The sequence below is a fragment of the Cupressus sempervirens genome, chromosome 9, assembly GCF_028749045.1.
Source record: "Cupressus sempervirens isolate cs-2001-9-10 chromosome 9, ASM2874904v1, whole genome shotgun sequence".
NCBI lineage: Eukaryota > Viridiplantae > Streptophyta > Pinopsida > Cupressales > Cupressaceae > Cupressus > Cupressus sempervirens.
In genome coordinates, this window is record NC_143126.1 from 821,904,241 (window position 1) to 821,929,058 (window position 24,818).

At 34.7% G+C, this 24,818-nt stretch overlaps 1 protein-coding gene across 2 annotated transcripts in view; it reads left to right on the forward strand.

Annotated features, from left to right (window-relative positions):
- Nucleotides 1-24,818, forward strand: part of LOC149541217 (CwfJ-like family protein / zinc finger (CCCH-type) family protein) — a 229,646-nt gene that overhangs the window by 67,809 nt on the left and 137,019 nt on the right. For both annotated transcript variants that reach the window (XM_089802225.1, XM_089802224.1), the window contains exon 5: nt 4,204-4,321. In XM_089802225.1, the coding sequence (XP_089658351.1) occupies nt 4,204-4,321 (118 nt within the window). The remainder of the gene's footprint in view (nt 1-4,203; nt 4,322-24,818) is intronic.

Sequence of the window (24,818 nt, forward strand, 5' to 3'; positions counted from 1 at the left end):
GAGTTCTTATTGGCATTACACTGTGAGGAGTGCTCATCACTACTCTCTTGACACACATGTAGAGGATTGAATTTCATGTTGGTATATGTTGGCTTCAGTTTCATACCATCCATTATGGGATGGGTTAGGACCATCTTTCATGGATGGGATCGGCAAGTGCAAGTTAGATCACTTGCAATATCCGCACACCTAGTACAATTTATTAGAGATTGGAGTTGGTGATAGTGATTTGGGTACTTATGGTCGTTATCATTACCATAGTGCAGTTGGGTGTGAGTGTCAGTTTGATAGGGACTCAAATGTTGAAAGAGTTGGTATTTCAGTTTGATTGTGTTCCAATGAGTTGTTATCGCCATCAACACCAACAATTAGTTTCCAGATGATTATGTCATTGATATCAATTATTTGGTGTCGGTGCTATAGTAGTTGCTTGTACACGGCAAGGATAGTACACAGTTCTCCCCTTGGGATCCAAGTGGACTATGATGTTCATTTTTCTCCGGGATTGCTTGGGGACAAGCAATTTTAAGGAGGGGGAACTGTAATGCCCCTATTTTTAGTAGGTTCTTGCATTTGGCTTGGTCTGTTCAACATCGCGACCCTCGTGAGTCGACAATGGTATTTAAGGGTTTCAGTTGTGGGATTATAGGCTTTACAACAACCTATGGTGTGTTTTGGCTTCGTTTGACGGACTTACTATTTATAGTAAGTTTGTTGGTGGTTCCGATGAGCTTAGTTGAGTTAGAGGTGTTGAGTGATGCTCTTAATTTTTATTTTGGGCTCCAAGAATCTTGGAGGGAGCGTCTATATATAGTAAGTCACCCTGTCAGTTTCATGAATTGTCTTTCATTATTAGGATCACTCTAGTGTTGTAAGATTTCGATTTTGATGCTTCTTCAATTGTTTTCACAAGACGGGTGAATTATTATTATTATTCATCTAAATAAGCTCAGCTTGCTATTTTTATTGGTGTTTTATGTTGGTCACCTCAGTATCATAGCTTGTTGGAAATGGGTTGAAAAGTTTTAAATCTTGGGCACAAGAAACTGTGGCCTTGTGTGTAAGAATACTATGTTATCGTGGAAAAGGTTATCTTTGGGAGCCAAAAGTAATTAATAAATTATATTATGACACTTTATTATATTTTAATGTTGTGTTGAGGGAGCTTCTTAAGTGGACTTCATTTGGGAAACTTTTGCCATTTGGAGACTATAAATATGAGCCCATTTGATGAGAAAAAACAGCCGATCATTTGATTTTCTTATTTTGTTTTGTCATCTTTGTGAGGTTTTCTAAAAGTTCTGATTTTCTGTTCCCTTGTTGAAGTATAAGGGTTTGTTTTGAGGGCGTCCCTTCATTGCTGAAGTATAGTGGAGATTGGAGTTGTGAATTCTTAAAATTTGCTGGTGGCTTCTTGACTGTTTAACATTGTGACTGAGAAGTTGGTTATTAGCTGGAAGAATTGGTGATTCTTACCTCTGGTAGTGAGCGCCTGTGTTTGCTTCTGGTTGGCATTCTTCTTTTGATTGAGACAAATCTATACTCAAGGTAATTGGTAGTGTCAATCCCCTGTGTTTGATTGCATTTCTTATCTGCACATGGGGCAATTATTCTGGGTGTGATTGCATCTGCTTTGGTGAAAGAATCGATTTGAATGTGGGCAGTCAGAATTTAGTTTGTTCAGTGTTGATTGGGAGGTTGTTGTTTGGATGTTTAACCCTTGCTAAATACCTGCATTTGGGAATCATGGGTTGAGGTTTGGATGCCTCAATCTGAAGCTATTTTCTACCAAGCGACTCACACCCTAACTGTATTTTGCTGCTGCAATTCTGGACACCTATATCAGGTAATTGAGTAGTGTTCTCTACTGCACTTGGGCTGGAGAATATTTGGAGTTCGAGCATTCCCATTGCTGGGCTATTTAATTAATACTTGGGCACTCATTGAGTGACGTGAGAATTAGTGGACAGATCTGCTGTTGCTAAACGCCCAGGCCATCAATTGCAACATTATTGGTAGGCATATATATGTGAATCTCTGCTGCAAATCAGATTAGAGCTGGGAGTTACAGGTTTAATATATTGTGTCTCCCATTTATACAATAAATCTGATATCTTGTAAGAGTGTTAATGACGGTTAAAGTCTTAGCATTGGATTTTCCTTGAAACTTGTGGCTTGCTAATTTATTATCTTTTAGCCGATTTCAGCTTTCAAACTGTTGGAAGAAAATCAATGTATATGTTTCAAAAGCAAAAGCAGTAAATAAAAGACTTATCATTAGTGTGGTATTGAATTCATTTGCTAAGTGTTTGATTAGATGCAAAATCTGTGACTGGTCAAGGAAGTTGATGTTTGTTAAAGCCATAACCCAGCTGGGGTCATTACAGCACTCCAACATTTGGAAATTCATTAGGGTATGACTCAATTATCTTAAGCATTTCCTTACAAATTTGATTAGCGCACATTATAGATGTCGATAACCGACATAGATATCTTACTCGTGTGCTAGAATGAATGTTTGCAATCTGTTCTATTTATGTTACTTTTGAAATCATTGCATTTCATGAGACTGACACCTGTAAGGAATTCCTGTTAAGCAATCTAAATGGTTGTCTTTAGTTCTTCATGTGGCACCGGTGTTCACTAGTGCATTTCCGACTATAATGTTTGACAAGGACATCTTTCTTCCTTATGTTTTGATGCATACCCATACTTGTGGCCACCTTTAACATTTTCTTATAACTCCATTTTAACAAACCCAACTTTTTCATGTGCTGCAAATATTGGCGCCCATGCGACCATATTTCCCAAAAGTTTTACATTTACATGCATTCCAACATTTGGAAATTCATTAGGGTATGACTCAATTTTCTTAAGCATTTCCTTACAAAATTGATTAGTGCACATTATACACTTAGATAACCGACATAGATATCTTGTGTGTGCTACAATGAATGTTTGCAATCTGTTGTATAACCTCACCCCCACCCCACCGCCACCCCCACCCCCACCGGCACTTGGCCACCACTCAACCTCCACTGGAATGCAGGGACGACTAGAAGTCCTTAGGATGTCCCAGGGATGGCCAAAAGTCTCCTAAGCATTTTGGGGATGCCTAGGAGTCCCATGAGCATCTGAGGGACTTCTGGTGGTCTCTTGTACCAAGACATTTAAAAAGTGTATTTTTAAAATAATTTATTAATATTTGTATGCAAATCATATATATATATATATATATATATATATATATATATATATATGTATATGTATATATTGGTTGATTGCGGAACATTTTCAGATCAATTGCAAAGATAATATGGGCAGTTTATGAGCGTTTGTACTTTGTAGCTGCTATTGCATATATTATTGCTAGTTATGCTGGCTACACTAAATAAAAATCAGAACTAGGATTTCTATATTGGCGTTTCCATGTTGGTAATTCATGTGGTTCCCCTGTTGTTTTTTTCATATAATATAAATCTTCCATTTGTCGTTTTGACATTTATTTAGTATTTAATTTTTTAATGGTAATTAGTAATTGAAATTCGATAGGCAATGTTCAAAACTTCAATGTTAAAGCATATTAGTCTGTATTTAGTATTTGGCATTTGCAATTTTTCTATTTTACTTCTTATACTATCATACATCTTCATAACTATAACATTTTAAGTACTATTTGTATAGTACATAGTATATACAATGCTGCCTTCTTTATCCCCCGTCTTGGAAACCCGTCTTACCGTCCTCCTGCCCCCTTGGCCCTTAAAGCCGGTGTACCACTGTTAATTATTTATGCTTGTTATGATTGATGGTGCTATAATTTTAAACATGACATTACTTTTATATCTAAGACATACATTACTTTTATATCTAAGACATCTCTACTTCTTTAACAATTATAGAATGGCTTCCCTGCATGAATTTTGTATGAATGACTGTTTATCCACAACCAATAATTTTCAGTTAGGTTTGCACATTTGATCTTTTAGAAAGATTCCATAACCGTATGCTCCTGTGCTTTCTCAATTCATTTTTATCTTCCATTGTTCTACTGCATTCAGATGATGATTGGTTGTTTGGAGAAAAATAAGTTCTTATATGATGATGATTACTTTTTTTTTCTTAAAATATTTTTTTTGCTCAAAGTACAGTAACATGCATCTGATTGATTGAATTACAGGTTTTGATTCTTTGTTTTGCTAGGTATCACATTGCAGGTTGTGAAGGTATATTTTATGCTAGGGAACCATATACAAATGATGGAGCTTCACACATAACACGTTTTATAGGAGTAGCAGCTGTTGGAAATGATAAGAAACAAGTTAGATCTTATCTTCCTTCCATATCTGTTAACTGAGTGTATTCTTCTTAGAGAAACTGTTTGCAGAACGACATTATAATCTTTTGTACCTTATTTTTCATTTGCCTTGGTAAAATGCTGTAAAATTACATGAACAGCTCTGAAATGGGTGTCAAAAGGCAAAAAGTTTGTGGATATTTTGCTTTTACTATACAAACCACCTTTTACACTATTTCTAGCACTCTATTGGAAAATGGTCAACATTAAACAAAATAAAAATATGCTATCAATGTGGTTTCTTTATGCAATAAATTGCTTTTTGTCCTACATAAACTAGATATACTTTACTATATCAGATCAAGGTGTGGTTCTGGCCCATTCTTTTTATGATAGATGATTCAAATATTAAAAGAAGAATGATTGTTTTTGTTTAAGGTATAAAAGAAAACAGAAGGTTGGAACCTATTTTTTTCTGTGTTGAATACACTGGATGCTGGATGACAAGTGCTGGTAGGGACTGGGACTGTTGCTTCTACAGGGATGCTCCTGTGATCACTTCAAAGTCTTTCTTCTGCAGATTTGCTCTCTATATTCCGAAGTTATTGAAAAACTACTGTAGAGCTAGCTAGAAACCTGCAAAAAAACAAAAGAACTCTTTAACAAGACATGAGAAATATTCTAGAATAATTGATATAACAAAGAAATCAATGAGATTGAAAGGGATAAATAGAATGAAGTCCAATGTTCAATAGAGTCTGATCTAACCAGACTAATTTTGACAAGCAAAATGTTTAAGGCTGCTTAGGAGCTTGCAAAGATGGTCAAACCCATAGTTTGGTCTTTTAAGTTCCAATGAGTGGTCAACTGAAATATTGCGTGTTTAATTTATATTCCCCCCAAGGATTAAACTATTAAACAATAATGTGAATAACCGTAAGCAAATCCCTTATTGTTTACGAAGGGACAGAGGAAATGGAAAGACCTGAGTATTGCCAATAAAGAGAAATAAGAAAACAAATGATTTAGGTCATTCCAGGGAGTAAGATGAGAAGCTAAGAGAAGTTCGTCGAGCCTCTTGCAAGAACAGGGGTACAATTTTCTTTTTTTGAGAAATGCAAATAAATAGAAGTTGCTTGCAAGGAGAGAGGGCAAAGCAACTTGAGAAGAGGACAAGAAGAGGTCCTATGAGTGCTTGCAAGAAGAGGGGCAACATCTCAGGAGATTTTTCTTCATGAGTTAAGCAAAAATGGAAAGAAAAAGGGGATTGATGTTTTTTGAGATAATAAGGAAAAAATATCAATATAGATTTTCAATATTGAGAATAGAAATGCTAATTCTAACAACTTTATGAATGAAGTATTGATTTCAATTAGAGAAGTTAAAAACAGATTTTACCAAGAAAGAAGATGCAATCTCACAATCATGGAGCTCTCACATAAATCCAGAAGCTTTAAAATTCCTCCTACATAACAATGGTACCCTGTAACAAACAAACACTGTGAAATGCTTGTGGGATATGCAAAAACCATATGGACGAATACTTCTGTTAGAGTGAGAAGACTATAGTTGCAGCAGAGTTGAGAGCGAATAACCAGTTAAAACTGAGAGAGAATGTAGTAGAGAGTGAGGAACATTAAGGAAAAGCTTAGTATGATGCTGTGAATGACTGATAGGTGAATTTGAGATCATTCCTTTTAAAGGGTTTAGAGTTGGTGCCTACAAGACAACAACAAGAGATTTCTTGCGAAAATGCAAAGATCTGTTGTCATTGATCATGCTGGATTCAAAGCTTACAGATTTTATTGTATTAGTCCGTCCTTTAGCTTATCAAGGGACATATTTATGATCATAGGGGTATTAAGATAATATCTTATACTTTCTATAATAGTCAACTACTTGTCTGTAGTCCGTCTTTCAGTCTAGATAGGAATGTTTCCTATCCCGTCTCTTTTTTCTTCAGTCTAGATAGGAATGTTTCCTATCCTGTCTCTAGCTTTGTTTCTAATTCCGTCTTCAGTCTACGTTGTTTCTAAAAAGAAACAATGTCCTTGTAATTCTTTATAAGGAACACATTTGTTCCTCTGTTAATCAATGAATCATCCGGAAATCCGTTAATCTACCAACTCTTCTTGAATCTTGTAACATGGTATCAGAGCCATGATAAGGAATTTTTCGAAAAATTTATAATTTCTTTTGAAATTATCTGCACACCACGACAGTCGTCTCTTTTTTGCAGCCTCCTGGTCTGCGAAATCCGTGCCTATATCCTTGGGAAAGCTCGCAATTTTTTTCTGCAAATCGCGTCCAAATCACATGCGTTTGAAGCAACTCGTGTCCATATATTTTCCAGCTCATTTGACAGCAAAATCGCGATTGTAGGGTCAAGGATTAGTTCGTTTTGTTTCCATTCTTCATCATTTGCGCTCTCCTTGGAAAAAAATCTGCCATTTTTATCAAGAAATCTGAAGTTTTTTCAAGCCTTTTTCAGCCAGGGCCGTTTTTGTTCGAAACCCTAATTTTTGGGGTCAAAAAAATATTTCGTTTGCAGATTCTTGGTGGGTTTTTTGAGAGCTCAATTGAGTTGTTGTCGTTTTTTCTGGGTGCCTTGATTTTCGAGCCAGCGGATCTAGAAAACGACAGCAGATTCCTTCTGGGTTTTTCGAGCTCTCTTTTGGGTCATTCTCTGATTCTTTTGGGTCTTTCGTATTTTTGCCTCGAAGAACGTGCCTTCACAGATTGTCACAATTTTTCATTGAAAAACGTGCCATGGCATCTCTGACAAATATTCTGCTCGAACATAATTCCAAATTCAATGGTCGCAATTATGGAACCTGGAAGCAGCGCATCATCGCAATCTTCGAATATCGAAACACCGATCAACTTGTTCTGGGTGTTACGCAGCGTCCGACTTCTCCGGGTCCTGATCAAGGCAAAGCTGCATTTTTCGCCTTCTGAATCTGTTTCTGTTTTTATGGGTTTGTTGATTTTCTCCTCAAAAATCATTTCAAGTTGTTTGTAATACGCAAGGTTGTGTGAGATTCTGGGTTTGTTGATTTTCTCCTCAAAAATCATTTCATGTTGTTTGTAATATGCAAGGTTGCGTGAGATTCTGGGTTTTACCGTTTTTTTCACAAAAACGAAGTTTTGTAATCTATTTTGAGTCATAGCACTTTTCTGGCAAAGCTTCTTGGTTTCAGCATTCTGTAGATCCAAGGAGGGTCTCAATTATCACAGAATGTTCCGACATCCGTACGTTGACCATTAAGGGAGGGTATTAGGATAATATCTTATACTTTCTATAATAGTCAACTACTTGTCTGTAGTCCGTCTTTCAGTCTAGATAGGAATGTTTCCTATCCCGTCTCTTTTTTCTTCAGTCCAGATAGGAATGTTTCCTATCCTGTCTCTAGCTTTGTTTCTAATTCTGTCTTCAGTCTACGTTGTTTCTTTTAGAAACAACATCCTTGTAATTCTTTATAAGGAACACATTTGTTCCTCTGTTAATCAATGAATCATCCGGAAATCCGCTAATCTGCCAACTCTTCTTGAATCTTGTAACAAGGGATGCCCCCATGACTATGGTAGAATCCACAAACATCCAAATATAATAAAGTGTGGGAGTAGGGAGGATGAGGTGAGATGTTGGAAGAAGCACATAATTTAGCAAAGGCACAGAAAAGTACAGTTGGCATTTTAGGCTGGAAAAAAAGCCAAGATAGGTGGCTGAGTGAGACCTAAACGTGCTTGACAGGTGGACTCTAAAATGAGTGCAATTTATAGAGTAGAAATTGGGAAGCTATGCAATTTCCAAGCATACACCAGCTGAAAAATTAAATGCGATATCCTCATGGAAGCTCTAGAACTGTAGAATATTCAAATTGTAAAGCTACATTGGGTTGCATCTGAAGTTCTTTTTGATGTGGCCCTTTCCCATTTGTCACCTTCCCTCTCCAATTTCTGAAATGTAGGGATGGCTAAGAAATTATTCCCTAACTGCCCCAGAAGTTGTTGTAAAAGGGGAATTCATCCATGAAATGTGTAATATTAGAATAACATCTTTATTATTTGTTTAATGGTCAATATTGTAGATTTTGTATGTATTAGAAACTTTCTAATCATACGATTGTTTCATAATTATTTATTTTTGAACATTAATATTTTTATCTTATCTCTTTGTTATCTTTAAATGATCGCTTGATCACGCATTCAATAATTACCAATTTTCTGCATAATATGTATCAAAACTTAGGATGTGAGATTTGTTTTTTAAAACAAATTTTCAATTAATTTTCTATTAAGTTTTCAAAAATAAAATTTTTTTTCCCAAATTTTTCAAGGGATTTTCTGAAGTCGGTCATGTAGGCAAGGATTTTTTCTAGAAATCCTGACCTTGAAAACCAAACACGTTTTTTGTGTTTTTTCTTTTGTTTTCATGGTTATTTTATCTCTTATTTGAAGGCCATTCCATTTCAGATACAAATGCGTTTTTCTACAAAATAAATTGGAATGACACAGGTTTTTCAGCTCATAAATTGCTGTTTTGAGTCTTGCATGATTTTCTTCTTTATTCATGTTGCTCTCTAGGTTATTATCCATTGCCGACGGTCCACTCACGAGGAATTTTTGGCCCTCATACAACCATTTTTTCGTTGTTTTTATGCTTCTAAGTTGATAAATATTGTGACTGCTTTCTCTCGGGGTTTTTGATATTCTTTTGCTTCTCTTTTGTTGTGTTTTTCACATGTTTGTAATGTTCCCATTTTTAGCAGGTTCTTGCAGTTGGTTGAGTCAGTTCATTATAGTGACCCTCGTGAGCTGACAGAGTGATTTGGGGGTCTCAGTTGTGGACTTATTATTTTTAGTAAGTTTATTTTTGGCAGTTGCCATTTTTGGCAATGCAGTGGGTGGCTCTGGCAGTTGGTCATCACCTATAGTGGATGTGGTTATTATTTGCGCAAGCTCTTATTTATTAATTATTAAGTCACATTATTATAATAACAGTAACAGATATTTCTAAAAAGTTGTGTTGGAAGTTTTAAGAGCTGAGTTCTTTTGTTAAACTCTGCAGTTTCTGGAGTTGAGTCTTTTTAGAAACTCTTTGCACCAAAGGGTTATAAATACGAGCTCTTTTCAGTGGAAGAGGCATCCGATTATTCATTTGTTTTGTTCTATTTGTGAATATTTCTGATGTTCTGATTTATAATTCCCCTTGCTGAGGTATAAGGGTTTGATCTGAGGTTCCAGTAGTCTGAGATTTGCAATTAATCTACTGCTGAGGTATAGTAGATTATTTGAATTTCTCAATTTCGAATTATGGTGTCTTCTTTCTGTATTTGCTGTTGCTAGAAGACATTAAAGATCTGGGAGAAATAAACAGTAATAATTACTGTGTATTACATCTCTATTCTGGGCACTCTTAACTCTGTTATTGTGAGCAAATTGCTGCTGCAAATAAAGGTGACTTTTAGCATGGGATTGTCTCTGCCTTGGCATCAAGAAATCTGGTTTTTGGCAAGGGTTTTATCTGCTGTAGCTGTAGATTCCTACTGTGCATTTTCTTTTTGAGTACCTAAGGGCTGTCAACCTAGGCGGCTATTTGTGTGGAGGACGACTGCATTTCTTGTGAGGGCAGATTGCCCTATCGGGTTGCTGGAAGTTCTAACACCAGCATTCAGCGTTGTCTTTCTCTGCTACAACTGATGCTAGTACATATGTTGCCACTGCCTGGACGTTACTTCTAGAAAATTGCCCCATTTATTATCAATCAATCTATGTGTGGAGGCATTGCAAGGTTGGGACATGCACAGGACAATATTGGAAAGGGAAACTCAAGTGCTTATTTTACCATTCAAGCTGGATTGAGCAGGTCTGTTCAAACTATAGTGGGCTCTTGTACAAATCGACTGGTTAGGAGCAGTGACAGGTTCATTTTCAATCATAATTTAATGCAGCATTGATTGGTTTTCCAATTCGCAAGTTGATATAAATTTGTAAGTGTGCATCTGCTGTTAATATTTACAATTCCTGGGCTGCAAATTGTTAAAGGTTGGATATTTTTGCTGGATACTGTCATTTACATTACCTTCAACATTTGTTTCTAACTTTCTATGCATATATTTATTCAACACAAATAAAAACTTGAATAAATTCAGAGAACATTAAAATTATATCTGCATTTCCAAGAGTTTGTTTGACAAATGTTTGACAAAATATCAAACATCTAGTTAGTGTGAAAAATTGGTAAAATTTGGAGTTGTTTAAGTTATAACCATATCAAAAGTTATTACAATGTTCTTATTCACTCAACTAGGGTACACGTTTTTCTCCTTTGCAACTCAACTTTTCTCTACAAATGGCTTCATTCACATATTTCAGGAGCCATTTTCTTGCCAAATCGGAACTTTTATTTCTTTTTTCACATGTTCATTGTTCTATACCTTCTCTGCTTGGGTCTGCAACTTTTGTTTTTGCAGATGACTAGGGTTTCTTCAAAAGATGACTTGCACTTTCTTCTTCTTCTAGAGATCCTTAATTTTCTCAGAGGTTGCTTTTCTTTCTCTAGCCAGCTAGGGGTTTTCAAAAGCCCTCTCATTTTTTAGTCAGATTAAAATTTTACTTACATAGTGGATTTTTCAAGAAGATTTTTGGACCTTCGTCAGAACTTTCTGGATTTGTGACAACCACAATTTATACTTTGAAGTTTATACCTGAATCTATCTCTGTTCCTACATTGGTATCCATTCCTCATGTTCCGCAATTAGTTTTTTTGCCTTTTCAAAAGTTCTTTGTTTTTTTATACCTTAGAAAACATGCGATTGGCTTCTTTGACAAACATAATGTCACAAGGCTATGAACAACAAAAATTACAATGCATGGAAGCAGATGATGATGACTGTCTTCAAGTATGGTAGCCTTGATGAGCTCATTTTGGGTAAAGAGTTTCATCCTTCTACCTTGGACAAGATTAGGATAAGTTTGATAAGCACAATTGAGAAGTGCTCATGCTTATCAAGCTTTCAGTCACTGATGATGAGCTGCCACAAGTACCATCTGGCAAGAAAACTACAAAGATTTGAACTGTTCTTAAGGATCTCCATGAGACATTAGATAAGAGCCATGTGTTCTTCCTAAAGAACTAGCAATTTTCTATCATGATGGATGAGTGTATGTCCTTACAGAAACATCTGACAAAGATTGAGGACATTCAAGACTAGCTTGAGGCCATTGGTCAAAAAATGGAGGAAGAGGATAGAATATTCATCACTTTGAAGAGTCTACCAAAATCCTATGAGCACTTCATTGAAACATTCGACATTATTGCAACTAATGTTGACTTGAAGTTTTCAGAATTGTGCAACAAAATTTTGCAGTACCATGGGAAACATCAATTTGGTTGCAATGTATCTTCATCCTCCTTAGAACAAGCCTTCACAGCCAAATCTTTGCACAAGGATAAAGGTGAATCTACATCAACTTAATAGAAAGGCTCCAACCACTCTTAGGATAGCTTGAGGAAGAAGAAAGTTCAGTGCAACTAATGCAGCTAATTTGGTCATTTGATAGAGGTTTGTCGGAATTGGATTGCTTCTGAACAAATGAAAGTAGGAAGTGTTTCAGCCTAAGGTCAATGTTGCTAAGAACTCTTAGCAGAAAGAATCTGCATTTTATGCTTTCATGACAAAGTGACCTGTAGATCATGTGATGTGTCTGCTTGGTACATAGACTCTGGTGCTTTTGGACACCACTCGTAGGCGTAATTGGTTCATATATTTCTCACTTTTCATTGATTGAATTATTTTTGGTGGAGGAGAAGAGTATATTGTTGTCGTCAACGACACTATACAGATACAATTTGGTGGGAGGAATCTCATATTCCTCAATGTATACTACGTTCCTTGTATGGAACTAAATCTTCTCTCCGTAAGCCAAATTATGTGACATTCTCCTTAGCTTGATGTGGTTTTCATGACACACAAGTGTTTGTTTGTATATTGAGTAACTTGCACTATTGTGGTGGTTGAAATCGAGGGCCATGGTCTATATAGACTTCTGGATTTTAATCTTTTTAAAACTAGATTATGTAATTGTAGTTCAATTGTTGATTGCGTGACTTCCACTAATGTGGTGGTTGTTATCAAGGACCATGGTTTGTACAGACTTGTGGATTTCAATCTTTTCAAAACTTGACTATGTAATTGGAATGTCCTTTAAACAAATTTTAGGAAAGAGGAACACCAATGAACACAGGTATAACGTGGAAACCCTACTTGAAAAAACTACAACAATAAATGCTTGCATATAAATATTTGCAATGTTTGTAGGAACCAACCTACTAGAGTCACCAATGCCTAAATATGAAACACCAACTTGACAAAGATGAAGCACCGATTTCTCCATAATGATGCACCAACATTCTAAAAATGAAGCACCAACTTCTCAAGGATGAAGCACCAACTTCACTAATAAACTCTTATATTATGATGATTGAAATAGTGACAAAATCTGATTACTGGATCCTCTTAGAATCTGCATATCAACTCCTGCTTTAATCTATCTCAAACTTGATCACAAATCTGCTCAAAGAGATCCCAATCTCTTCTTTATAATATGCCTATTGTCTTCATGTATACTCCTGAAATAAATCTTTTTTGTATGCTACTCTCTTTCTTGGTGTATGCACTTTATCTTCTTTTCTCACAACACACACTCTTCAACCTCCTTTCTAACCTCTATACATATCTTCAACCTACCCCTTTATTAGAGGTGTGAACTCTTCTTAAAGAGCCATCTATTTTAAAAGAAAATTGCACTTCTCTTGAAGAACACAACACATTTCTTAGTAATTGCACCTTTTTGGCGACTTGTCATGAAAAACACATCATATTACCACCTTAATCATGATTGCACCTTTTGTAAAGGTTTTTGTTATCTTAACTAACTCATGTCGTACCCTTAAAAGATAGCATTTTGTTTAATATCAATTTTTCTTAGATCACCGCTTTTGCCTTATTAAGCAAGTCAGCCACCATTTTATTTAATTATCATTTGTTCTTAACACAAAAGTGTTGATTAATTCGTATACACAGCTGCTGCCTTAATTGTGGCTGTCTTAAATTTGTCCCTTTTCAATCACACTTCTATTATAATATTAATTATTAGCCTTGATTTGCTTATTGATTGGATTACTTGATGAGTTAGATTCGTGACTATTGCATTGATTGCTCCTACTTGTTGATGTGAGTTTTGTTTCACTATAACATGCAAAATCAAGTACATAGTAACCCAGGATTAAACACCAAATCTCCAACTTTGTCTTGAATAAGGATGCTCATATGTTAAAGATTATAGATGAATTGTGCTATCAAACAAGACAACCCCAAGGTTCCTTCTGAATTGTGGACTTAGTTTTATGATGTGATATGTTGGTTATAATAAAGGGGCTTGTTGATGTATAGCATCAGTTGAAGTAAGATTAAGTGCTTGAAATCATGATTTATATGATTTCTGTTTTACTGGTGAAAATATATATATATATATACACACACACACACACAGTCACAGACACACATATACTAATGAGCAAACAATAGATGTTTTTACCAAGCCTCTTGCTAAAGTGAAGTTGGAATACTTCAGAGAAAAACTTGGTATGATTAAATTGTAATGTTGAATATTGAATTTAAATTTCAATTTATGTGCATTTATGCTTCTATGGTTGTTTAGTTGCATCAGATATGTAATGAAAGGTAACAATCTTTCATGGACATATATATTTAGAAGGTAGTCTTTCTAAGGTGATGATCTTGCAAATGATAGGCTTGTTATTATGACACTTTTGTTCTGGATATGCTGGAAGTCATTGATAACGAATGCCTTATGATTACTTTAGATATTGTTTTGGACAATTAGAGATCATAATATATGTTATGATAGTGTTCATAACATGGTGCTTAAAATTATTTGACAAGTCACTATTTCAGAGTGTTAAAGTCAGATAATGTGTTATGTATAGATATTCTATATTCTGGTACCTATTAAAGAGTTTATTACTTTCTCCCTTGCTAAGAGGGAGTGTTGATGTATAGCATCAGTCAAAGTAATATTTAGTGCTTGAAATCATGATTTAAATGATCTCTGTTTTACTGGTGAAAATATACATACATACATACATACATACATACATACATACATACATACATATATATATATATATATATATATATATATATACATACATATATCAATATCGGGCTTATGCCTTGAAAAGATTGTTGTTATCGGGGCCTTGTATTTATTTGTTCTGCTGCTGATTACATCGAAACAATTACATTTGTTATGATAACTAATGAAACAGATTGTTATATTTGTTTCCAGATGTGGACTGATATTAATCACAAGTCATATATAGTCCCAGTGATCGTAATCTCTCTGCATTAAACAAAGACAAAGTTCATCAGTTCTTCATTATTATTCAAGATTGAGGATCGCATCTCCCAGGCTATTACTCAAGTTTAAAGATCTGCAATATTGGAACAGGACAGTCGATCTATTACATCTGTAAGTAAATCTGAATTGTACATTCTGCAATTATAGTTTATATCTCTATCAGAGATCCTGCAATTAACATTGTATCAGAGCCATCTTGATAGGAAATTCTATTATTCAGAATTAAATCTAAAATCTCAGATTTATAAAATTTAATTTTATCCTCAATTTCAAAATGGTTAATCATGTAAGATTAGAGGATAGACTTGAAGGAGCATCAAACTTTTCATCATGGAAAATTCGAGTCATGACAATACTAAGAGAAATGGAATTAGAAGAGCAAACAGAATCAAACAAATCCATTCCTGAAAATGATCTAGATAAAACGACATGGAAAAGACACAAGGCTATGAAAATTATTATAGAATCCGTAAAGGATCATACTCTCCCTTTTATATTCCGTCTTAAAACTACATTTGAGATGTCCTCTATTATTAAGGACACTTTTGAAATCAATAATACTAGTAGACTACTAACTTTAAAGCAAGATCTTCTATGCATAAAGATGAATAATGGGGAGTCAATTACGTCCTACTTTCTAAGAATCTCTAAATTAAAAGATCAACTTGTAGCGATTGAAAATCAAGTTGATGACAAAAAACTTAGCATGCTAGCTTTAAGTGGACTTCTTCTATCTTGGGAAACCTTTATTCAAGGTCTAAGCTCCCGACCTGAGCTTCCTAAATTTGAATTACTCAAAAATAAGTGCACACAAGAAGAATCAAGATTAGTTTCAAGAGGATTAAGCATAAATCAAGAGGGAGACATTCAAGATCTTCATGCAAATTCAAACAAGAAAGGAAAATTTAAACGTAATAAGAAGGAATTTAAGGAATTTAACAAACCATACAAGAAATGAGATTGGTCTAAAGTAAAATGCTTCAAATGTGACAAAATTGGTCACTCACACAACTTCTGCCCTAAACAAAAAAGAATTCAAGCAGCCCTAGCAGAAGTCAAAGAAGAGAAAGAAGAAAAAGAAGAAAACTTTGCATTTTATCTAGCCCTTTCAAGTGAATTAAACTCAAACAAAAACACTTGGATTATAAATAGTGGAGTATCTCGGCATATAACAGGTTTTAGAGACAAATTTGAAAGCTTCTTAGAATACTCCTTAGAAGAAGTAACCATTGGGGATAATTCTACTTATCTGATCAAAGGTATTGGGTCTTGCTCAATTTAGCTAAATTCAGGTATTACTCTCCAACTTAAATTTGTTTTATACATATCTGGTATAAAAAGGAATTTGGTCTCTATCTTTGGTCTTGCTGATCAAGGATTCAGAGTCACCTTTCAAGAGGACATAGTTCTATCTTGGCCAAAGAACTCTAATATCAAGAAAGCTATATCTACTGGATTTAGAGACGAAATTCTATATAAACTTTGTAATCAATAAAATTTAGCCCCAAGTCATGAAACTTCAAATGCTACCGAAATTTAGCATAGGAGACTAGGTCACCTTCATTTTCGTGCATTGACATCAATAGGGAAAACTGTAATAGGATTACCTAGTCTCAAAATTGATCATTTAGGCATTTGCAAAGGATGTGCCCTAGGCATAAACATTAAGCAGTCCTTTCTTAAAAGTGTTTACAAATCAAAATTTGTACTTGAACTTATTCACACTAACCTATGTGGTCCTATGTCTGTACCTTCCCTAAATGGGTGCCTCTATTATGTAATTTTTATTAATGACTATTCTAGAAGAACTTGGATCTACTTCTTCAAACAAAAGGAATCAATTGAAGTATTATCAGAATTCAAGAAATTCAAAGCTCTAGTTGAAAACCAGTAAGGACAAAAAATAAAAATACTAAGATCAGACAATGGAGGTGAATACATCTATGAAATTTTCAAAGATTTTTTCATTATGTTGGGATTAAGAGGGATTTTTCTGTACCATATAATCCTCAACAGAATGGAGTTGTCGAGTGTAAAAATAGATCAATTGTTGAATCAGCCAAAGTAATGATGCACGACCAAAATTTTCATACTTCGTTTTGGGCTGAAGCATCTAACACTACAGTTTACATTCAAAATAGATGTCCCTACTTAGTATTAGAAAACACCACTCTTGAAGAAGTATTTACGGGTATCAAACAAGATCTAAGTCACCTAAGGATATTTGGGTGTCCTGTTTATATTCATATTCTTAAAGAGAAGAACAAAACTAGAACCATCTGGAAAGAAGGGAATACTCATTGGATATAGTGAAACAACAAAAGGCTACATGATCTATGTTCCGGGTCAAAGAGCAATTGAGATGTTAAATTTGAAGAAGATATTGCCCTCAATCTTTCTAAGAACAGTGATGAATCGTATAGAGAACCAGTCACTGAAATAGATGAAGATCACCCAACAAAAAATGAGAGGGAGAATGATACTGAACATCCTTCACCTACCATTTGAAATCTCAAGGATACTAAAAATCTTAACAATAAAAAGAGGCCACTTTGAGCTAGGAAAATGATAGAAGAGAATCATGTTGAACCTAATGAAGTAACCAGAGAAAGTAAGAGAACAAGAAATCAGTCATGTTTTGTGGCATTATTAACTGAAGTTATCAAAATAGGACCTACAAATGTTGAAGAAGCCTTATCAAGCAAACCTTGGACAGAAGCAATGATTGAAGAATATAATTCTATACTAAAAAATGATGTATGGGATGTTGTACCCAAACCTAAAAACAAATTAGTTGTTTCTTCTAAGTGGCTTTTTAGAATCAAGCATGCACCTGACGAAAGCATTGAAAATACAAAGCTAGATTTGTAGCACGCGGTTTCTCACAGAAAGAAAGTATCGATTATGAAGAAACATTTGCCTCAGTTGCTAAATACACATCTGTTAGGACTATCTTGGCAATCACAGCATTCAAAGGATGGAAAGTTCATCAAATGGATGTTAAAACAACATTCTTAAATGGTGAAATTGAAGAAGTGTATATTGAGCAACCAGAAAGGTTCGTCACTCATGATAGAAAATCTAATGTGTGTAAGTTAAAGAAAGCACTGTATGGTCTTAAACAGGCTCCCAAAGCATGGTATGGAAGAATAGACAACTATCTAACAAAGTTAGGGTATTTTAAGAATGAAGTTTATCCTAAATTATACTTCAAGATTGATGGTGATGACATCATTATTCTTGTATTATATGTTGATGATTTGTTGATAACAGGTGAAGAACATCTTATAAAGAAGTGCAAACAAGAACTGACAATAGAGTTTGATATGAAAGATTTAGGTCTTCTCCACTACTTCCTATGACTAGAAGTCTAGCAAAAGGGGAACTACATTTATCTAAATCAAGGAAAACATACTATTGATATTTTGACAAAATTTGGAATTATGGATTGTAAACCAACTACTACTCCTATGGAAGTCAACTTACATAAGCTGAAGGATGATATGATTAAATTTGAATCTATGGATCCTACTCACTATAGGAAGATTATTGGATCCTTAATGTATATGGTGAATACTCGTCCTGATATAAGTTATGCCACCAATACCTTAAGTCAATTCATGTGTGCACCTAAGAAGATACATCTAATGACAGCTAAATATATCTTAAGATATGTAAAAGATACTATTGGAATGAGAATCAGATATAATCGAGTTGAAATCAATCTTCATGGATATTTAGATTCTAATTGGGCAGGTAGCTCTACTGAATGTAAAAGGACTTGTGGATGTTGCTTTAGTCTTGGATCTGGGATGATTTCTTGGTTCAGCAGAAAACAATCCTCAGTTGCATTAAGCTCTACTCAAGAAAAATATATAGCCTCTTCCTTGGGAGCCAGAGAAGCTATATGAGTACAAAAGTTACTAGTTCATATGTTTAAGAAGCCTCTGAAGCCCATTGTTATTTATTGCGATAATCAGAGTTGTATCAAGCTTTCAGCTAATTCAGTTTTTGACAATCGGTCTAAGCATATTGAAATTCCTTATCATTACATTAGAGATATGGTAGACCGAGGTGTTATCAAGCAGGAGTACATCAATACTAATTAGCAAACAACAGATGTTTTTACCAAGCCTCTTGCTAAAGTGAAGTTGGAATACTTCAGAGGAAAATTTGGTATGATAAAATTGTAATGTTGAATATTGAATTTAAATTTAAATTTATGTGTTAATGTTTCTATGGTTGTTTGGTTGCATTAGATATGTAATGAAACGTGACGATCTTTCATGGACATATATATTTAGAAGGTACTCTTTGTAAGGTGACGATCTTGCAAATGATAGGCTTTTTATCATGACAGTTTTGTTTCGGATATGCCGAAAGTCATTGATAACTGTTAGTGTTTTCCAAATCTGCTAGAAATATAATAGCACTACCATTCTATTTGGTATGTACTTTCCAAATGGCAGCCATCTCTCTAATATAGGATAAAGTATGGATAGACATGTCTCTTCAAGAGACATGTCTATTCATCAGAATGTAATTAATATAATGATATAAATATCTCATATATTTAATATATTAATATATAGTATATCTCACTCTTATATATAATATATATATGCACTATAGTTTATCCAACTAAAGCTACCAATTATTAACACTGCCTCTTAGCTTAGAGAGGATAAACAAGATTCATACACAATATGAATAACATATTACCTCAACATAAATAGTGGTTTCTAGAATGTCAACTCATTTGTCTTCCTGGTTTATTGAATGCCAACTCATTTGGCAAATGTCAACTCATTTGACATTTGAAATATGCTACAAACATCAACACTCCCTCTTAGCTAGGGAAGATAAATGATATAATCTTATTACATATCTTTTGATCATATGACACATGATATGAAGTATCATCTAATATATAATACCTAGTTTTACACATCACCTAACACATGATATGAGGAATCACCTAACACGTGATATGAGGAATCACCTAACACGTGATATGAGGAATCACCTAACACGTGATATGAGGAATCACCTAACACGTGATACTTAGTTTTACATATCATTTCAATATCAATCAGAGATATGGTCTAATCAAGAATATCAACTCTCATGATATTCACCATAACTCAAATTTGTTCAAAGGTAATGTGTATTTACCATAGGAACATTCATAATCTATTGTGATCGGTTTCAGCCTTCACACAATGTCTATCACAATCTAGAAAGTCATGGTCTAATTAAGGAACTGAATCCACCATGCTAGAAATCATCCATCATGAATTGTTACAGCCATCACATGATGATAGAAGATTAAGTTATTGTAAGATTGTTATCTTCCAATAACATCAACAAATACAAGTGATAATCATTTGGAAGTTGTTACTTCCTCATGATTTACACAGGGCCCATAAGGCATTAAATGATTTCATAAGTATAATAATCAATTAAATCAAGTTTACCTCATAAGTGTTTCACCTTCAACAATGAAACTCCCTCTCAATCACTATGATTTGTTACAGCTATCACATGATGATAGAAGATTAAGTTATTGTAAGATTGTTATCTTCCAATAACATCAACAAATAAAAGTGATAATCATTTGGAAGTTGTTACTTCCTCATGATTTACACAGGGCCCATAAGGCATTAAATGATTTCATAAGTATAATAATCAATTAAATCAAGTTTATCTCATAATTGTTTCACCTTCAACAATGAAACTCCCTCTCAATCACTATGATTGAGATTGTCACAAGTTGATTGAACCCATATGCTCCCTTTGAAGCTTGAGTTCGTTGACATTTTGACCTCTTTGAGGATGCCAAACTCTCTTTGAATCTCCCTCTGAATTTGTATTTCATATGGTTTCGTCCTTGAGTTTCAAATATTTCCTTTCATAAGGTGAGCCCATATAGGAAATATAATACAAGAGTCAATTCTCACCATTCATTGAATATTTAATCACCCCTCTTTGTACCCTGAACAGATACGAAAGAGATAAATATTGGAAGGTGACTTTGTGCAGCCACAACTTTAGAGTATCACAAATGAAATATCGTCACGAGTCTCAACTTGCCACGTTACTTTTGTTCATCACTTCCAACATCCTCGGGTGCCTTTTCCCAATTGTTTAAATCACTGATTGTATTTCCCAATCCTTCACTATCTATAGTCTTGTCATTAAATGATGACATGGAGCATAGTTTCAATTTTATATGCTGTGTACAATCATATATTTTATTTTGGAAATGAATTATTTTGTCCTTTTATTGGATTATCATACCATGTACATGGACTCATTCCCTTTGCGTTTCATATCTTGTCACTATAATCCACGATATCGTCAATTCATCTCCGTCTATAATTTCATTTCTGATTTTCTAAATTTTGACATTTAATTTCTTTTTCAAATTACAAGAGCCTGCACACAGACCCTGCCCTCAGTCTCAACGCAAGGATGCTCGCTACAGTGGACTTCAATTACCCTCACAAAGGCTTAATAGCTTGTCACATGGTGAAAGAAAATCGACAATCTCAAGAACCTGACCAAATCATCTCTATTTTCTCTGGTCATTATTGTTGAGATATTCGACAAGTTTGACTTTCGGACCTTGACGCCAATTATCTCCCCTTCAATAGTGCGGGTTCAACAGTTCATTGTTCTCGTGAAACGTAGATTTCTTGACAATCTTTACAAATAGGGTGCACATAGGTTGTGAATGAAGATGTCCTACGTGTCTTCATTTATTCCTCTCATTAAAATAATTAATTTGCTTTCTAGACGGATATGGGACAAACTTATGAGGAGAGCCCAAAATCATATTAGCAGCCAACTCTTGCCCCCGCAAGTCCCTGAGCAGAACATGGGTTGAGATTAGTATGATCTTTGAGAACACATCACTAATCTTCTATTGTTCTAACTTGATGTAGTGACCACCTATCTCTACGCGGGCATCATTAATCTTATATGTAGCTAATATTGATAGGTTGTATTTGAATGTCTTATTCAATTTGTAGCTTACAACGCGATGTTCCAATCACACACGTAACATTGTTTTCTGATATTGATTGTCTTTCATAATCCTCTTTGTGGGGTTCGATGAATGCCTGCCTTAAAATCGTTCCATATGTGGGGGATGGCAATATTCTTTGAACACTCCCACGTCAGTATTCATCGATCTAATGCATTAAGACCACCAATTTATGAGCACAATATACATTTGATTCGCTTTCCCACGTGGATGGTCACTATCGTTCGTGGCATAATACATTTATTGACATGTCAAGCAAAGAGATTGGTAGGCGTAACACCAAATTTTGTAATGTAACCTCTACAACATCCGCATGGCCATTGAATGAAACTGAAAGATATCTAAAAATTGGGTGAATGAAAACAATAGGCAGAGACATCATATCTGGTGTAAGAGTGTCGGGGGTTTGAACTAGCGACATGGACTCTTCATCTATAATAAATTAATCACATGTTGTGATTGTCTTAGCCTCATAATTCATTGTAGGAATCACATAATTGCAATGCCATTATTAACAGAAATGATTGTGAGAAACTTCCTTGTCACTTTCTCCATCTGATCATTCCTCGAGTCTTTGCTTTGATTGTTTGACTTTGTACACTGATTATCAGAACAAAATCTTTCTATCATGTCTTTGATTTCTTTATTACATTTTTAGTTTGGCTCTAATACCATGTTAGTGTTTTCCAGATTTGCTACAAATTTAATAGCACTGCCATTCTATATGGTATGTACTTTCCAAATGGCAGCCATCTCTCTCATATAGGATAAAGTATGGATAGACATGTCTCTTCACGGGACATGTCTATTCATTAGAATTTAATTAATATAATGACAAATAAATATCTCACATATTTAATATATTCATATATAGTGTGTCTCACACATAGTTCCAAGAATCACGGCGATTCATGCGATTCACGCGATTCGGCGATTCGATTCAAGCCAACCAATTTTTTGTGAATCGGTGAATCGAATCAGCGATAAAGGGTTTATGAAATAAGTTACTCACTAAATTTCAAGGGTTTTTTAAATTTTCCGATTCATGGCCAATTCACGATTTGATTCGGCCTTGCCGATTTCGATCCGATTCCGATTCTTGTTACTTTGGTCTCACACCTATATATATATATATATATATATATTTATTTATTTGCACTATAGCTTATCCAACTAAAGCTACCAATTATTAACAATAATGAATGCATTATGATTACTCCAGATATTGTTTTGGACAATTAGAGATCATAATATTATGTTGTGATAGTGTTCATAATATGGTGATTAAAATTATTTGAGAAGTCACTATTTCAGAGTGTTAAAGTTAGATAATATGTTATGTACAAATATTCTATATTCTAGTACCTATTAAAGAGTTTATTACTTCTCCATTGCTAAGAGGGAGTGTTGATGTATAGCAGCAGTTGAAGTAATATTAAGTGATTGAAATCATGATTTATATGCTTGTTTTACTGGTGAAAATATGTGCACACACACACACACACACATATTTAATTGTTCATGAAATGACTTTATCAATATCTGGCCCATGCCTTGAAAAGACTGTTGTTATCGGGGCCTTGTATTTATCTGTTCTGCCGCCGATTACATGGAAACAATTACATTTGTTATGATAACTAATGAAACAGATTACCTTTGTTATGGTAACTAATGGGTAGTTATGCCCACGTGGAGGTATGACCCTACGCGACCTTTGGCCATGCAGAGTCATGTCTCTACGGGGACATGACTCTCCACAATTATATATAATACATGGCAATCGATGTGGACTGATCTCAATCACAGGTCATATACAGTCCCAGCAATCGTAATCTCTCTGCATTAAACAAAGACAAAGTTCATTAGTTCTTCATTATTATTCAAGATTGAGGATCATATCTCCTAGGCTATTACTCAAGTTCAAAGGTCTGCAATATTGGAACAGGACAGTCGATCTATTACATCTGTTAAGTAAATCTGAATTGTACATTCTGTAATTATAGTTTATATCTCTATCAGAGATCCTGCAATTAACAGGACTTATGCTACTCAATCAATGGATATTGACTATTTTAACAACTTCAATCACTTCCAACCAAATAACTTGCAAGGAAAGAAATCTAATCAAAGTCTAAGAATGTAGAATAATGTTGATGATGGGGGAGCCTCTAACCAATATTTGCTTTGCCATATCAACTAGGCATATGAGTTGCTATCTTCCTTTGGATTTAGGAATGATTCTCACATTGTCAATATTCATCCAAACATCCACAATCTAAATGAACATCTCCAATAGATGTTAAAACATTTGCAATTTAGGCCCAAACTATCCTTGCACTGTTACAATCATCAAGTACCAAAAGGCAAGTACACTAGCTCCATCCCTTAGGCCCAGACTAATCTTGCACTGTTACTGACAATCAGCAACTACCAAAAGGTATGGACACTAGCTCCACCATCTATCACCATTCAACAAAATCTTCCATCCGTGAACTTCTACTTAACATGGAATAAAATTAATTTAAAGTGAGGAATTGAAGAAACCATGCAACACTTCAAAGCAACTTTAAGTAATCCACCGCAAAGACCAATAATGGATGATCAATTACTTTGATATCGGCATTATGGGAAGAATTTCAACAAAGTCTTTGCCTACTCTACCTCTACTACTAACTTCTCTCTAATAAATCTACAATGTAAACTTCTAACTCTTTCTAACCCTCTACAAATGAGAAGGCCTTTTCCTTTTATAGTTGCTCAATCACAATGAAGGGCCAATATCTATCCATACAAACCCTCAATAGGTTTTCCACGCTATCTACCAGTTACATGAAGGCATACTTTGTGGGCCAATGAGAAAATTAGATTGCTTTGAGAACCAATGGGAAAACTGTACACTAGGCATAATATGATTGAATGTGCTTGTAACTTGAATTTTCTGATTGGTACAAGGTAACTTGGTACCACATCAACATTTTATCTTTTAGATTTGATCAGTTCTTAGGTGATTGGAAAATATCTCTT